Consider the following 16,064-nt stretch of genomic DNA (forward strand, 5'->3'; position numbering starts at 1 on the left):
AGTTAAAAGTTAAAAGACGAACTGTACAGGGCGTAAGAAAAGTATCTGATTTGATGGGCATTTATTAAATAAATATACCACAAACTTGATCTTAACATTAAAATTCATCATGACTATATTTCTTAATTATATACAAAATAAACGAATAATTAGATATGAATTTCGAAAGGGAAAGTTTAAATTTTCACACCAACAATTCTACAGCGATTTCAAACAGTTTGAACAGACGCAAAATCAAGTATTAGAATTCTTGTTATATTGGTAAAACAGTGACAATTAACTTGTTTTCTAGTTTTTGTCATTACAAATAACGGATCTTATCTTCGGCGACAAATTTTTGGCATTTGCGGACCCTTTGTTTTCTTCCAGGTTTCTCAACGATTGTTTCTTCTCTCTTTTCGGGTTGTATTAAACCCATCTCTCGTTTACAGTCCTATCAGTAAAAATATCATGGTCAATTTGAAATTTAAACATTTCGTACTAGTTATTAAGAAATAATTTTACATACCTGCACAACCTTAAGAATTGGATAGAGCGGCCTCACGCCTTTAGATTCATTTATAACTTCCTCCGCATAGTCAAGAACCTTCTGATTCTCTTTCTCGATAATTTTTGTCACGTCTGCAGCTTTTTCCTCCGCTATTTTCTCCTTTATCCTCTCCGCTATTTTTTCATTCTAAAAATGTATCAAGCATCGTTCAAATTAATGAAACCTGTCGATAAAAAATCATAGATAGCGGAGAAAACCAGTGAACTCTAGGTTCAAGTAAACGGAGTTCTACAGTGATCTGAAGGAACTTGCGAAAAATAGATCGTAGACAGAAATCATTTGTCTAGAAAGTGAAGTTACTAAATCGGTAAAATAATTGGCGGGACAGTTAGCTACGCTCGTTAAGGCTCAGAACTGAAGACGGACACGTCGCGAGTTCGAAACCAAAACTTTCTCTTAAAAGTAATATACTACAGGCAAGTGGCCAGCCAGCAGCCCCTCCCTTGCGTGTGTGTTGGTATACTTTCTGGGAGTGTGCTCGGTTAAAAAGGTGCTTGGTGTTATTAAACACACAGGAGCCCGACGATCAACTCGCGCACTGGCTAACTGTTCCGTCTGGGGAGGTTTTAGTCGGTAGGAGTCCAACACTACTTTGCTGTTACACGATTATTAGAACAGCGGAATGTCCATGAGGATTTCTCCACGTACAAAAAAAAAAAAAAACACTTACGATGTACTTTTTTATTTCGTTCCCGTATTCCATCTTTTTATCCCAATTTTTCTTTCGTTCCTCGTCTCTGTATTTTTCGTCGAACTCGGCCCTCTTAAATCTTTGAATCGTCTCCCACGTTTTCAAATCTCTTTCCTCTTGAAGTTGCTTCGACTTCGTAGCCAACACCTCCAGTCGAAAACGTTGCACTTCCTGTCGCATTTGATCCTCATGCTGTTTCCGTGCTTTTTGTTTTTCTTGATATCGTTCCTCTTGCTCCTCCTGAGCTTTTTTCAATAGTTGTTCCTCCATATCTACCTTTCTTCTTATCGACTTCAAAACCACGCCGTACTTCTCAGCTGTTGAAATAATCAATCGTTTAATCGTATAAATAATAAAATATACGTGTAAATTGTAATGAAATTGAAATGCAATTACCTATTAGTTGAGATTTCTGCTCTCTTTCTTCCTCTTCCTTGTGTTTCACTGCTTTGTGAAGCTTTTGTATTCGCGTTTTAGCATTCCGATAAATTTCGTTTGCACGATCCTCGAATTCTTCTTCGTGTTTAAGCTCCAGATCGAATTGTTTCTTTTCCTCTATCGCGTCTTTAAAAAATTGCTTTAATTTTTGTTTCTTGTTTTGCAACTACGAACACATTTATATCGCATATACATTACGAAAAATAATTACCAAAGTAATATCGTGTTAGATTATAAATATATATAAATATAAGTCTTCTTTTTTAGCTATTAATTATTAAACATAAACATATAAGGTATATTACATATTAATTATTAAAGACTGACTTGTTGCGCTTCAAATTCTTTAATATCTTGCAAGTATTTTTCCATATTTATTTGATCTTGTTTACCAGCTTCGAATACCTCTCTCTCCCTCGCTGCTTCGGCATTCTTAGTTTCTTCGATTCTAACGACATCGGGAAATTAAGTTATTCAAATAAAGAAAATGTTTTCTACCACGTATGTAAAATGTCGTAAAATTTTACTGTTTCTTTAATTCGAAGGCATAATGCTTTCTTTTCTCCAACTGCTTTTCTGTTTTATGTTTCATTTCCTCCTCGTATTTTGCTAAATCCTCTTTCATTGAATTCACGTAGGCTATTTCTTCCTCTTTATCTGCGTTTTTAAGAGTTTCCCGAAATTTTAGTTGAGCATCCAATTCTCTATAACACTAACGAAATCATAATTAACAATTCCATATCCAAATATATTTCTCTGACGAGAAAATAAAAATAAAAAGGCAACTGGATTAGAATTGAAATTTTTGTGCTACATTTTTTACTCTCTAAATACCTCAGAAACGAGAAGACCTTGATTAATTCGTCTACACATTGGTTTCCTGTAAAGAATAAACCTTTTCGCTTGTTTTATTATTTCTTCTCTCTCTGCTGCCTTCTTTTCAGCAGCTTCTTTTACGAATCTTTCCCTTTCTTCCTCTTCTCGCTTTTCTCTAGCTAAACGTTCTTCTCTTCTTCTACTCTTGATATTCTGTCATGACAGGAAACTATCTTTATAAAATCTTGAAGCCATTCTTTATATAATTTGATAATTTGATACTCGATCGATGATATTAAAAGAAATAATTTATTTGACAAAGATAATATATATATTACTCTAGAATAAGTATCTAATGGAAAAGATACCTCTTTAGTAGATGTTACTTTTTCTTCCTCCTTCTGTTCCTCCTTTTCGATTTCATTTAATTTTACATCTTTTGTTTCCTGTTTCTTCTCGAATAAAGCAGGTTGATTAATTGAATTTGGCGAACTTTTTGGAGTTATTGTCTCTACAGTACTTTTCGATATCTAACAGTGTGAGTAAATTATCTTGTTACTCGAAGAATTAAATCGTGCTGTTTAGTTGAACGAAAAACTAAGAAGAAAAAATAGACTGATAATAGGAAAATCACATACCTTAACACTTTTCATTGGTTTCACTTTATTCCGGTAACACACAGTAGGTGTAGCAGCTTGAGCTATTTGATTTTGAACCATAATCGTGATTTCTTTAATATAATGTTTGTATTATTGCATAGTAATATAAATAAAACGACAAACGAATGAGATTGACGTAAGTTGCGCGGTTTCTTTCTTCACTGATATTGCGGATAACTTTAAACGGCGCAATCGTTGTCTTGGAAACTAAATTAGAACCAATCGATAGGATTTGTGGATAGATAAAGTTAATAAAAGTCACATAATATCTTTCGTTATAGATACAATTCTGAGTGGAAAATATTTGAATGTTTCAAGTTAATAAAGTGGAACATTTGATTACATTGAAATTATACAATAAGCATGAGAACAATAATAAATTCAATAGATATAATTGTATTTCCCTGCTAGTAAAATATTTGATATACAAGAATTACATTTTTACAGATTTTTATGTTCAAAAGTTTAGCATTTCATTATTATTTGCTTAAAATAATGAAAAATAGTAATCCAATAGCCTATAGATTTGTGTTTTATTATATCTATTAGGAATTAGAAGATAATACTCCTTTTACATTAGAGTGATTTTACTTAAACTTAAACGTATACATATATGTATCAAAATTTATGTTTCAAATTGGCTTTGTAATTTAAAACTGCTATATCGATTGTTACGTCGGTAATGTAGTATATCAGGAACTAAGAACTGTAACGCACTCTAGTTTTCGAAAATGCATACGAATATGTATATGCACATGTAGTTATGTCGCTTGTTGATGATTTGTGTCAACGAACTTTTCGAGTTTATAAAGCAAATTATTGGGAACATTGAGAAAATAATTAACAATACCTGTTATTAATATAATCATTTGCTGCTATTGACATCGAAGTAAGTAGATTATGATATACAAGTACATAAATATACATATTTGTTTATATGTTTTTTAAACTTCATTTACTAGGTTATGCATATCGTGTTTATATACAAACATTACTTTCTCGCATTTATTAATTATTCTTAATTATACTTAATATTACAGATTAGATATAAGGTGGATTAATATTTGTTCTTGATGATTAGCTTCTAATATATCTTTTAAAGTTAGTTTTTCTGTTCGATCATTTAAACCTAACATCATTTAAACTCACTATCTCTATGATTGGAAGAGTAAATAAAATTATATCAATTATCAAAATTGTATTTACATTATATGTAATAATTATATAAATAACAATAGTCGTGTTTCTGAGTATATTTTTATTGTTGCATTTCAAATATGTAACGGAAACGTTCAATTGGCGCCAAAGCAGGAACGATATATGTACTTATCGATATGCATTCTGCTTGCGATTCTCGAAGTAAAGCGGTTAGTATAGTTCAGAGTAGTGAGCACTTTACGTTTACGACATATCACGCGTATTTCTGTGAAAAAAATTAAGACGTTTATTCATATTCATTGATTACTCAAACTATTATTGTGTATAATTTGATATATCGATTTACATAAAAACAAGAAAAAGAACAATATCATGGGTATGCGTTTATTTTGCGTTTAAAACGGGTCTCGAAATTTCTCATTTTACTCATTGCCACTAAGATTCGTTTTGGCTATTTGTAATTTGATTATTATTGATTATCATAGTGTATTTCCTATACTTTTTTACAAATCTTGCAATTTCCAAGGTATAGACGTAAATTTAATATAATTTTGTTAATAATAATATTCACGGGAATATTCATTTTTCAATAAAATCGAAGTAACATTTGCTGAACATTCTTATACAATGTATGGATTAATTGTTTATTTCAGGGTACCATGCACATTTTCATTTTAACTTTTTGTTAATTAATAAATAATTAATTAATAATGAAATAATAGTCTAATTTTTTATTAGATTATTGTTAGTATATTTTACGTATTTTGTATTTTGCATAAAAAAGACATTCAAAAACTTTACAATCATCTATATTTCGACGAAGTTATTTTACATAATATCTCACTTGAAATACATACATACAAATCCCGTTATAAATCGATTGATGTCATTTGTGCATCGGTAATAGTGGAAACGATACAGAAACCATAATCATCCATTATATACTGAATAAAATACTAAACACCATTTTCTTCGCTTCTTTACGTATTCATTAATTTTCTTTATATTTTTCACAAATTTAATAACCAATTAAATTTCAATTCAAATAATCAGATTTTATTTGACTAATGCTCAAACATTTTGTGTCTCAAGAGTTTGAAGGAACTGCCGCAAGATGGCCGCGGAGCGTGGTCGTGCACTTGTAATGACAACACGTGCTACAGCTGAGTGGCGGTCTCCTTCTCGGAAAAGTGAGTATAATCGTGTTTTAAGAGTGTTTGCCGTTTTCCTGTGCTTACCTGCCTTTTATCCATTGTTGTATCTGTCTCGTGCTCCGAATCGTGCCTCTAAGTTCCTCGGAATATGAATATACCCTGGAAATATTTCCTCATTTACTCGATGCTCGCACATGTGTGGACAATGATACTTCAATAAATTGCAGATCGGTAAATAATCTTAATAGAGAATAATATTTATTAATAACAGACAGTAATAATAAATGACGTACGAACGCTTGTGGGAGAACGATAGTGGTTAAGAATATAGATATTTTCGGTTAAGGTACCGCTTGAAATGGATCGTACTTTCCTTCCTTCACTAACCTAACCCTTTACACACATGTACATTTCGAAGCATCATTAAGTAACACACTGTAACACGTAAAGTGTGTTTCAATACGGATATTATGGTAGATTGAAAAACATTATTTTAGTGCTGTATTTTAGTTGGTGATTAATATTAAATGTCTAGTGAATATATTCATCGAAAATTGTTAACTTAGAGCTGGAACCATTTGTTCGTATCGATTGTGATTTATGTGTCGATCGTGCGTATCGGAGCAGTGTGACATTGTTACATTTGATTAAACAGAGTGTACTGACTGTTTTTCTTTTGTTGTTCAATGATAACTATTTGCTATATTTATGCTATATCTGTATTTGAAGAAAGTTAATTCTGTCGTGGACTTATTATTATTATTATTAATTCTGCTTATATATGTAAAAGCATTGTGTCAAGAAATGGTCAAATATACAGTTTATTTTTTGAAAAATATCGTATGTTAATGTCTTATATAAATAATAAAGTGGATTGCGAAAGATTTATATAAGATAATTATAGATTATGATAATGATAGATAATATACGATTGGAACACGTATCGCATTACGCAATTTTGAAGTAATATTAACTTATCCAAAATATCGTAATATGTGTATGATAATTATTAAAGGTTCTCAAACTGTTGAGAATCACCTTTGCAATTCCAATTCGTTTAAACTGGGATTGCTATTTAAGAGAAATAAGCACTGTAAATTTAAGAATATTAGCTAAGAGTATATTACTATAGAAATAATATTTTTAGCAATATACGCGTATTGTAATATATTGTTGTCAACGTTCTATCACGAAGAATTTGCTATATTTATAATCTTAAGGAACTACGTGATTTCAGGTGAAGGCGAGTGGCGGGAAAGTAATGTTTTACTTTGACATCAGAGAGGGCTGTTAGAGTGAGTACACTATGAAGTTTCTCAATTCTTCATTGTTTTAGTCCTATTTATCGTAATGTTTGATTCATTCGCATGACTGAATCTCAGTAGTATATTAATGTATGTATATTAACCAAAAATTATATTTTCTATAATATTGAGTAATATTAAAATTTATGCAGTGGCTTCCGCATTAACAGCAGACGATATATTAATTAAAGTTAGCAATCAATAATTAATTGTTTTGTTCGATCGAAAAAGAGTACTACATCTAAAGATGCAAAGCTGCGCGTAAGAGTTTAATTACAGCAGAAGAATAATTAATTGGTGAGGGAGAATAGGAAGAATTAATAAGTATGAAACTTTTCAATGAAATATATATTTATTAAAGATCTAGAATTTTCTTACATCTAGAGTAAATATCACAGGTACACGTTTCTCTATCACAAGATTCTCTACTCAGCTATTTTCTTGTGTTGATAAGTAATAATTATCGATGAGAATCAAAATCTCCAAATGCTTGTCAAACACAAAAATTAATACAGCAGGCTGAGTTAACACACACATAACAACGTTTTTAGCGCGAGAATGAATCTTTCTCAAGTCGATGTATACGCGAAATTGTGACGTAATCGACGCGAGGAAACATATATATAATCGACATGTCGAGTTGCACGACTGTTCTCGCGCCAAAATGGACAAAATAAAAATATTCTCGATAAAAGTATGAAATAAACAATAGAAAATTCTAACTGTCAAGTAAATTAAAGCTCTAGCCGCTAACGCGGGCACGTCATTACGTTTCAATTAGTAAACATACAAAATTTATCCGTAAGACGATATTACAAAAAGGAAGATATTTCGATGATCCTCCTTCTCGTCTCACTCCAAAGTGTCTTGAGCAAATAGAAAGTCTTAAGTCTATTCCTTTTCTTCGTCTTCGTCTCCTCGATCCTCGTTCCTTCAGGAATCTGTATTTGCACATATTACGGGAAATGATATTTCCCCGTCGTTAATTTTAGAAGAAAAGGATTCCACGAAGAGGAGCCGAAGTTTCCACTCCGTCACGACTTGCATCGAAGGCGCGCGAATTATTCGCTCAAATCACAGACAAAATTGCAATACCGATAATGGTTCTTCGCATAATGGACTCCTCTTAAGATTGCTTTCCATCGAGAACTCGGTTAACCGAGTCTACGATGGCTTTGCCCGTTGAGATCGTTCGTCCTCTTGTTTACCACGGTCTCCAGATCGGCTCGTTGGGTTTGGCAACCTGCAGAAGACCTTGATGATTCTGCGAGATGCCTTCGATGTCGATTCTAACTGGAGACGGTTGGCTGGAAGCCGGAGTGAGGGGCATCGAGTATTCGTCGGAGCTGAGCTCGCTGCTCGAAGACGGGGAAGATTGCGGCGCGGCCACGTGTATCGTTAGGGGGCCAGTTTTGTCCATGGAATTCAGCTTGTGACCCAAGTGGGTCATCAATTTGGTCCCCAAGGCAACGTCGACGCCCGGAGTGGCGGCCAGGCAGCGGCTAACCTCGTTGGCACAATGCGTATACCCGGCTCTGAATCGATCCGCGTCGATCACCGGATTCGCCGAAAGACGCTGTTGTCTTTGAAGCTTGTGAAGATGACGTACAGTCAATTCCAGAATGTCGGCTTTTTCTAACTTGGCCACGTTCTCGCCGTCGCCAGCCAACGCTGTGACCATCAGGTCCTTCAGCTCGTCCAAGCACCGGTTGATTCTTGCTCGGCGTTTGCGTTCCAGCATAGGTTTCATCACCTGTAAATCGAAAGGAACGAACCATTATAGACGGTCGTTTGAAAAGGCGAATCTTTTAATTCGAATTGCAGGAATTATTCGTTTGGCTCGCAGTTACTCGACTCTAGTTTAACTGTATTCTAGTTCCAATGATATTCCAATAGAATAGAAAATCTATTTGAGTAGATAGAACAGGCGTTGGACGAAAACCTAAGGACGCTTACCTTTCTGTATTGATAAGTCCTGGAGATCGGTTGCTCCTGTCCATCAACCATCATAATCTGCTCGTGCATCTGCATGATTAATCCTTTCGTCGGGGGGTTGCTTCACACACCGATTAACTAACGTCGCACTGATTACGATTCGCTTATCGCGATATCACACTTCTTGTCCAACTAATTATTATCTCTGATGTCACACAACGAGTTTTTCAGCAAATGATTATTCGGTCGATTCTACGGGAAAGGTATCGAAAAACTGGTATCTCCGACGCGTCTCCCGTTCGAACTTCGTGAACGATCACAGTGACTGTGGTGGCTGGTCGGGCGAGGCTGTAGTTTATATAGTCAAGGACCCATCGGCAGGGTGGGGCGAGGGGCTGCTGTCAGGGTCCCTAGTGGGGGACAGGCCTTCCGTGGGAACGGTCCGTAGAGGTTGGTTCCCAAGCAAGCACACCACCTGTAAGCGGCAGCTGCCAGACACGCGCCCACACCAAGCCATCGTCACCGTTTCTTTGTCCTCGTTGCACCTACCGTTCGAGCCCGTATTTCCTACCTCTTCTGATACTCCTTGGGTAGTCGTGCCACGGTATGCACGGCTTAACGTTCTCTTCTCTTTCTCTCCTAACTCCTTTCGGCTTGCTGTTTCACGAACGTGCGCTCATACGGAAGGACCCAGTATCCACGTCCTCTTCGTCTCTGCCGCAAGAGTAAACTATACAGCAAAAGAGAAAAAGAGAAAGAGAGCGAGACCCCTTCTCGTTCCACCTAGTCTTCCTCCTTTTTCCATTCTAGTGCCCCGAGGAGGGTATACAACTCGTGCTACGTCTTCTTATCGTAATCTCATCCTCGTCGTACCTTCTCACCGGTCGATAGTTTTATCCTCGTCGAAGAGGAGCAGCCTGGAGGAGCGTGCTGGGCACAAGTCCGGCGTCCTCCCGATCGCAATCCCACTAGTTACACGTTACTGAATCACGGTACGTGCGTCTATGCTACCAAGTCACCGCGAAATCATAGCACCGTAGCCGGTCGCGCTCGCGCTCATCGTTTCCTCTCCGCCAATTGATCAATCATTTTCTGCTGCGTATTAACTCCGGTGTCGCGTGAGAGACACGCCGCGGATGCGAACACAAACGTTGCGCGATAAAACTCAGCGTTATGAAAAGGATGTGATGAATCGTTTATTACGAGTGTCGCGTGGGCGCAGCACAGAGTCTTCGTTGGCCGCCGACCGTATTACCGAATGCGACAATTAGCGCGGTCGTCTAGGCCTTCTTTAAGACGTATACCTTAACGTCTGATCGTTCTTCGAGGCGTACTTTTACAGATACCACGATTATTTAGGTTCTTTTTGTCTGCGGAAGCGGTCGAACATTTACCTTCTAATTTTTTCGATGAGAATTTAACGTATCTTGTTCGTCTTGTTGAAAATATGGTTTTAGATGGCTGATGATTTAATTTTGAATTTGTCCAAGAGAATCGTAATCGGTCGAATAATTTATGTTCGACGGTACTCTTATATTACGGTTTCTTCGTTGCTGAAAGAAGCTTACGATGTCATGTTTAATTTATATTCACTTATTTAGGAAACCGTAACCGTATTTTTCCTCGTGCAATCATTATTCGAAGAACACTTGCAAAGGAACGGTACTTTGGTTGTCTTTTTTCCGTTTTTCGTTTGCAGGAACCGCAACCACTGAAAATGCGTTTTTAACGATATGCTTACAAAGTCATTATCGTTTCTTGATATTAAACGCTCGACACGAAAGAGAAGAAGAGCGATCAGTTTTGTTCTCAGATGCACGGATAAACCTCGTGATATCCTATCACGTCGGGACAAACTGAATTGGCGGATAATAGAAAAGCGTGAAAAGTTTATCTGTTTAAGCGAATATTCCGTTCATCGATCGAGACTACAGGCAATTTTCAACGACAAATGTTTTTGCGCGTTTATATAAATGACACGATGTCGACAAAATGATCTAATTTCTGCGGTGTAACGATTTTCTATTTACACGGTATTTTTTAATTGACCGCTATCGACTATGAGCCCAAGGCTGTGTGTATCGTTAGTTTCAGTATTTCGCCGGATGATCACAGTTGCAAAGTCCGAATATCCCTTTCCGTAAGATTATTTGAAAATTATACAAACGAGTTACGAATGTGCGTGCCATTCTTCGATTCTCGGAACAATCTTTCGTTTATCGATCTCGAGAATTTCTCTGTCGGCGGTGCAATTACACGCGACGCCACGCTCGGAGAAGTGATTTTCATGCGTCAACGTATCTACCTATGTATACGGCTCGATTTAAAGCCGCGCACGAACGAAAAGATTACAGATTTTCAGTTTGGCCAATTGATCGCCGTCGAAAATTGGTCGAAAGTAGCCCTCGGGTGGATTTGTTCGGGCCGAGGTTTAATTTCGCCAAGACGATCGTAAAATCGTCCTTCGCTTTGGATAGTCATCGTCCGGAATGAATAACTCGGCGTGCCTCACGTGTACATCCTGCCGCTTGCTGCAAGCACTTCCAGATACTAATTTCGTCCAGGCTTTTGCTGAATTATACACTTCGTACCCCCCTCCAATCTTTCTCTATCCTTCTCGGTTTGCGTGGCCATTCCTTCAATTATTCTTTTTTTCGCCTCTTTCTCCCATCTTTTCCCTCCTCGCCTCGGCTCTTTCTGCCAACTACCACGCTTATTTCTGCGCCAGTGGGGCACTTAAACATCGTTCGCACCGAATAATTACGCACGTTAGTTCCATCCTTCTTCTCCTGTCTCGGTTCTCCCTCGTCCGACCACCTTCTTCTTGCTACCGCGATTTTACGAGGCATCCTTCGTCTTCTTCTTCGTCTTCTTCTTCGTCTTCGTGTCCATACCTTCCTCGGCTTCCTCTCTTTTTTTTTTCTTTTTTCTTTCTTTCTTCGCTACTCCCTTCAAGCCAGCCAATTGCACGTGTCCCTAACGACGCCGGCACCTCCGTAGAACTTACGCGATGCCGAGATAACGCGAAACTCCTCGGTCTCTTCTTTCTCTTATTCTTTGTTCCGCGGATGTCCAGCAGCCTTTTACCTGCTTCATTCCCTTGTCGCTCGCATCCGCGGATTCCAATTAGCTGCTGGTGCTCCGGGCAATGGTTAACGTTTTGCCGTTCTACGTATATAAGTATGTAAGCAATGGTCAGTTGCGTTTGAATTTCCATTTAAACGGGAAGTTTATATTTCGCGCGTGTTTCGCCGTACTCCGCGACGCAATTCTCACTTGGCGTAGTTCGAATCGACGATATCGAGGATTCTTCGTAATCGGAGTGTAGGGGGCGAAGAACGGATTCGTTGGCTCGTCAAATTTTCTATGGAGCATATTTTCATTTATACGAAGCGCGTATAACGAGATACGATGTTGCATTAATTTTTGTCGTAAACGACGGGACAGATAAAAGATGACGAAGCTTTTTCCAGTCGTCGTAAAGAATTACAATAAATAATTCATAGCTGGTAATTAATGGTAATGAAATCATACTGGTAGCGTGTCTTGTCTGTTGTAATACTAATCGCAAGAGTTGCATGTTGATAAATAATCTTTCAAAATTTGAAGCGATTTTTAACTCGCATAAATTACACCGGTATATTTATATCGTCTAATTATCCGCGAGAAAAATTAATCGATTTAAATAAGTCGACTTGACAACTAGCGAAGACGAATGCACCGGTTAAATTGATCGAAACAAATTATCATTACTCGATGTGTCGCTACTACCTCCAATCTGTATAAAGTTACCCATCTCGTTTGTAAGATTGCGATTCATAATTTAACCAGCCGGTAAATGAAATCTCCACGTGTAACAGTATACGTTGATTGGTTTCCCCGAGAGCGCAAAAAGTGATAATGAAAAATGTTGATTGAAGTCTTAGGGCTGTTTCATAGCGATCGTATTGCCGGTGTAATAAAGCGGTAAAGATGATGCGTTCGAGCACCGAAAAACGGTAGCCGCCCATTGAAACCTAGTGGATTGTTCCGATGAACGTTCGAGAAACGACAGTCGCGCGAAATCGAGACGACACCGACGAATCGAAACGAATGAATGCGGCGCATTTCTCGCATTCCAAAACGGGGCTACCGTTATCGCGAGTGCAGTCGTTGCGACCTGAAGCATGCGCGATCATTTGCCACTCTTTTCGCTTTCTCGTTTCGTTTTGAAATTAATCGCGAGGATAAAAGTGAAAGACCTAAGTAACAGGCTCTTGCCCGTTCATTTTATATTTCAATGTATTCGGCACCTTTCGTTTTCCCTGTTTTTCATCGATGCAAAATTTCAAATAATTTCGCGAGAGATTAGCGAACCGTTCAAGTACGAATCGACGATTGTTTTTAACGTCTCTGCTGCTACGAGGACGATTATACTTTGTAAAATGTAGCCTTATCGCGTCTGTATGTCTGGAAACGAATTTTTGGATTTACGTAATGCTCGCTTTTCGCTATCCAACCGAATAACGAAACGTCGTTTCTCTTATGTTTCTCATACGCTTGAAAATGAATTTTCTAATTAACGTGAAATCTGTTGGAACATTTATTAAAAGAAAAAAAGGAATGAAAAAATAAAATACGTCCGGTTATCGATCGGGTTAGGATCGTACAACTATTGTTAACGATATCTGTCCCACGTGGATTATCGCGATCAACGACAACAGTCCATTAGAACGATGCCAATCGGTGAAACATACTTAATACGGCCACGTGCCGACTCGATTTCAAGTCAGCTTCCTCTCACGTGCCGCTCATAGTTCATTGTTCGTTGTTTTTGCACGACCCGGGTGGGTAGAGAAGTTCCAACTGCGTCGGCGAATAATACAAAGTTAATTCAACGTCTCGATTAATCCACGTGGAGGATTACGCGCGTTATACAATAGCTTCTAGACGATGACCGCACGTGCTGAACTCGTGTAGGACTTACGTCAGTCATCCAACTACATATATACATATTAAGCGTAACAGAGTACGCAAGTGCAATCAATATATTCACCATGTAACCTATCTTTTATGTCCGTATGTTTAATGTATCCTCGTAAGAATACATACGATGACTAGATTACGTTTTGCTAATAGGAAGTGACCGCAACGTTTCCAATATTTCCATATTTGGCGTATATCGTGCGATACTTTCGTCCAACTACAGACAAAATTGTCCATTTTCCACTTACTTTCTTTTTATCGAGAACGATGGTGTTCTTTTTTTTTTTTTTTTTAGTTTAGAAAGCGAAGAAACAGAAAATGTAGAAATACGAAGTGAATGGAAAAATTCTAGAAAAATAGAATAGAAAAAGTATTAGAGTAAAATAAAGTAATAAGTAAGTAATAAAGTAAGTAGAGTAAATAGAGTAATAGAGTATAAAAAGTATTAGAAAAGTTCCATTTTTAATTTGTATTTTTCAAAAAGTGGAGTACTAACTCTGATTTATAAATTTAGGTTTAGTACATTTAGGTTTAGTAATTTAATTTATATTATATTTACGTTTGCAAAAATTGAGTTAGTCGAATAAATGATAATAAATTTGCTCGCTCGATTTATGATAAAGAGCAGCATATTCTTTTACTTTATATATCATTGTCACGCATACAGAGTAAAACTTTCGAAGTAAAACGTATCGTTTCGGATCACGGAACACGTGCGGCGTTAACAAGTTTTCTCACAGCCATGAAATTTCCCATGTTTCGTGTATGCTCGCGGTTATCATTTATTCCAACGACGTGTAAGAGGAAAAGAGAGAGAGACTTATTAGCAAGTATATCAGCTGTTGGTGAACATATGTCGCCAGTCGTTTGGCTCGTGCCAACGAAATCGTGATCCCCTTCTTTTCTATCTCGAATATCAACCCCTGTGACATCGGTTCGCACGCGTCGATTTCCGGTTAGCTAATATCTCAGGGGTTTTCATAGGGGCTACACCCATGGATAACAATTGTATACTTGTTACTGTTCCTTATGATAGTTTTTTTCCCTCCCCTCGTGGATTCGCTGTTACCTAATTCGATGTCGTTGATCGTCAAAGTATTATTTATTATTTAAATCGGTGAAAGACGAAGCCTAATAGGAAATTATAGCGGCTTTTGTGTACGTAAGTAAGTAACAGATGGCTGATATTTATGGAATCTCATATTTTCGACGAAGCTGAGGAAAATCCATACTTTGGAGACTAATTAAACGTTTGTTCAAAGTTTCTTCGGGTCTTCTGTATTTGCACGAGCAAAGAAAATACATCTGGAACGTCTTTACCATTATGGTGGATTGTTTTTATTATACTTGCCATATTCTATTGTCATGGTATCGATTACCCAGTTACCATGTGATCTGGTCGTTTCGCTATTGTTTCTCATTGTATCGCCGTGTATTAACCCGACGTTCAATAAGACTCGAGTCCCAAGAGGACTGTAAGTTCGCAGATGAAAGTTAATCACGTAAAGACGTAAACATCGAGTCACTTTGTTCCACAAAAACCAGAGTTCTCTTTTTTTGCGTTCGAAATGTGAATTCATTTGTCTGGAAGAAAAGCGAATCGATATTTTTACCGTAGGGTGAAACAATGTTTAAAATTCGTTCGTGAGGATCAGTGGATGAAAGGGATTGTGGAAATTCTTTCGAGCGAAACATGCTCGTTCGCCGGGCTGTTCGTGTTTAGAAGAGGTAAAATTTGCATGCTGTGCCGTTAGCATCTCCTGACGCAAACACGCCGGACCTTCTGACCTACTGTTCGCTCCGAGTAACCACGAAGAACAACAAGAGGAGAAAAAAAGGAGGAGAAGTGAGAGCATTCTCACGGAATGTCGAGTTCACCTGGCGGCTTGTGCACACACCGTGTGCACTTCGCCCTATTTAAATGGCCTTTTCTGCCCTTCCTCTTTTTTTAATTGAATGCTACCTCATGGCACGTGCTCGCAATACCCGCTCCCGACACACGTCATCACTTCCGTGTACGCGCGGCGACCTCGCTCCGCTTCCGCAGGATCTTCCGGTAAAACCTGAATCGCCTAGCTTCCTTCGACCTTCCACCTCTTCATTTTTTTTCCCCCCATCAAAATAATACTAATCGCGCAACAGGATACCCCTTGTTTACTTGGAACTCGGCATCCTTGAACAGCAAAATTCCATTCTATTTTTTGGAAAATTTCGTCGTCTGCGGTGTTTTTTTTTTTTTTTTTATAAAAGATATATACTTTGTTGTGAATTTAATGGGAATAGAAAGAGAGTTTTATGTTTAAATAATAAATTGTTAGGCTCGGACAGGTACTAAGTAGAATTATTATTTTGTTTTTGTCAGACGAATGACGGGCAAATGTTCGCGCTTTCAAT

At 37.5% G+C, this 16,064-nt stretch overlaps 4 protein-coding genes across 12 annotated transcripts in view; 1 reads left to right on the plus strand and 3 right to left on the minus strand.

The window, feature by feature from the left end:
* Positions 1–301: 301 nt before the first annotated feature.
* On the minus strand, positions 302–1,511 carry LOC143303466 (uncharacterized). Its single transcript, XM_076623506.1, has 3 exons — positions 1,221–1,511; positions 509–676; positions 302–433 (listed from the first exon to the last, which is right to left on the minus strand). Exons 1-3 carry the CDS (start codon positions 1,509–1,511, stop codon positions 302–304), a joined length of 591 nt encoding a protein of 196 aa, XP_076479621.1.
* A 483-nt stretch (positions 1,512–1,994) lies between these two features.
* LOC143303415 (uncharacterized) lies at positions 1,995–2,641 on the minus strand. The gene is made up of 3 exons (XM_076623068.1): positions 2,514–2,641; positions 2,207–2,391; positions 1,995–2,127 (listed from the first exon to the last, which is right to left on the minus strand). The coding sequence occupies exons 1-3, from the start codon at positions 2,550–2,552 to the stop codon at positions 1,995–1,997; spliced, it is 357 nt and encodes a 118-aa protein (XP_076479183.1). The 5' UTR covers positions 2,553–2,641.
* Positions 2,642–5,403: 2,762 nt separating this feature from the next.
* LOC117154994 (tubulin monoglutamylase TTLL4) overlaps positions 5,404–16,064 on the plus strand; it is a 237,644-nt gene continuing 226,983 nt past the window's right edge. For 4 of the 9 annotated variants that reach the window (XM_033330516.2, XM_076623108.1, XM_033330509.2 and 1 more), the window contains exons 1-2: positions 5,404–5,502; positions 6,704–6,761. The gene's annotated coding sequence lies outside the window, so the exon portion shown is untranslated. The other 5 variants (XM_076623109.1, XM_033330514.2, XM_033330513.2 and 2 more) reach the window with 2 other exon arrangements.
* Positions 7,907–9,055, minus strand: LOC117154995 (enhancer of split m7 protein). Its single transcript, XM_033330520.2, has 2 exons — positions 8,727–9,055; positions 7,907–8,523 (listed from the first exon to the last, which is right to left on the minus strand). The coding sequence occupies exons 1-2, from the start codon at positions 8,799–8,801 to the stop codon at positions 7,975–7,977; spliced, it is 624 nt and encodes a 207-aa protein (XP_033186411.1). The 5' UTR covers positions 8,802–9,055; the 3' UTR covers positions 7,907–7,974.

This window comes from Bombus vancouverensis, chromosome 12, assembly GCF_051014615.1.
Source record: "Bombus vancouverensis nearcticus chromosome 12, iyBomVanc1_principal, whole genome shotgun sequence".
NCBI lineage: Eukaryota > Metazoa > Arthropoda > Insecta > Hymenoptera > Apidae > Bombus > Bombus vancouverensis.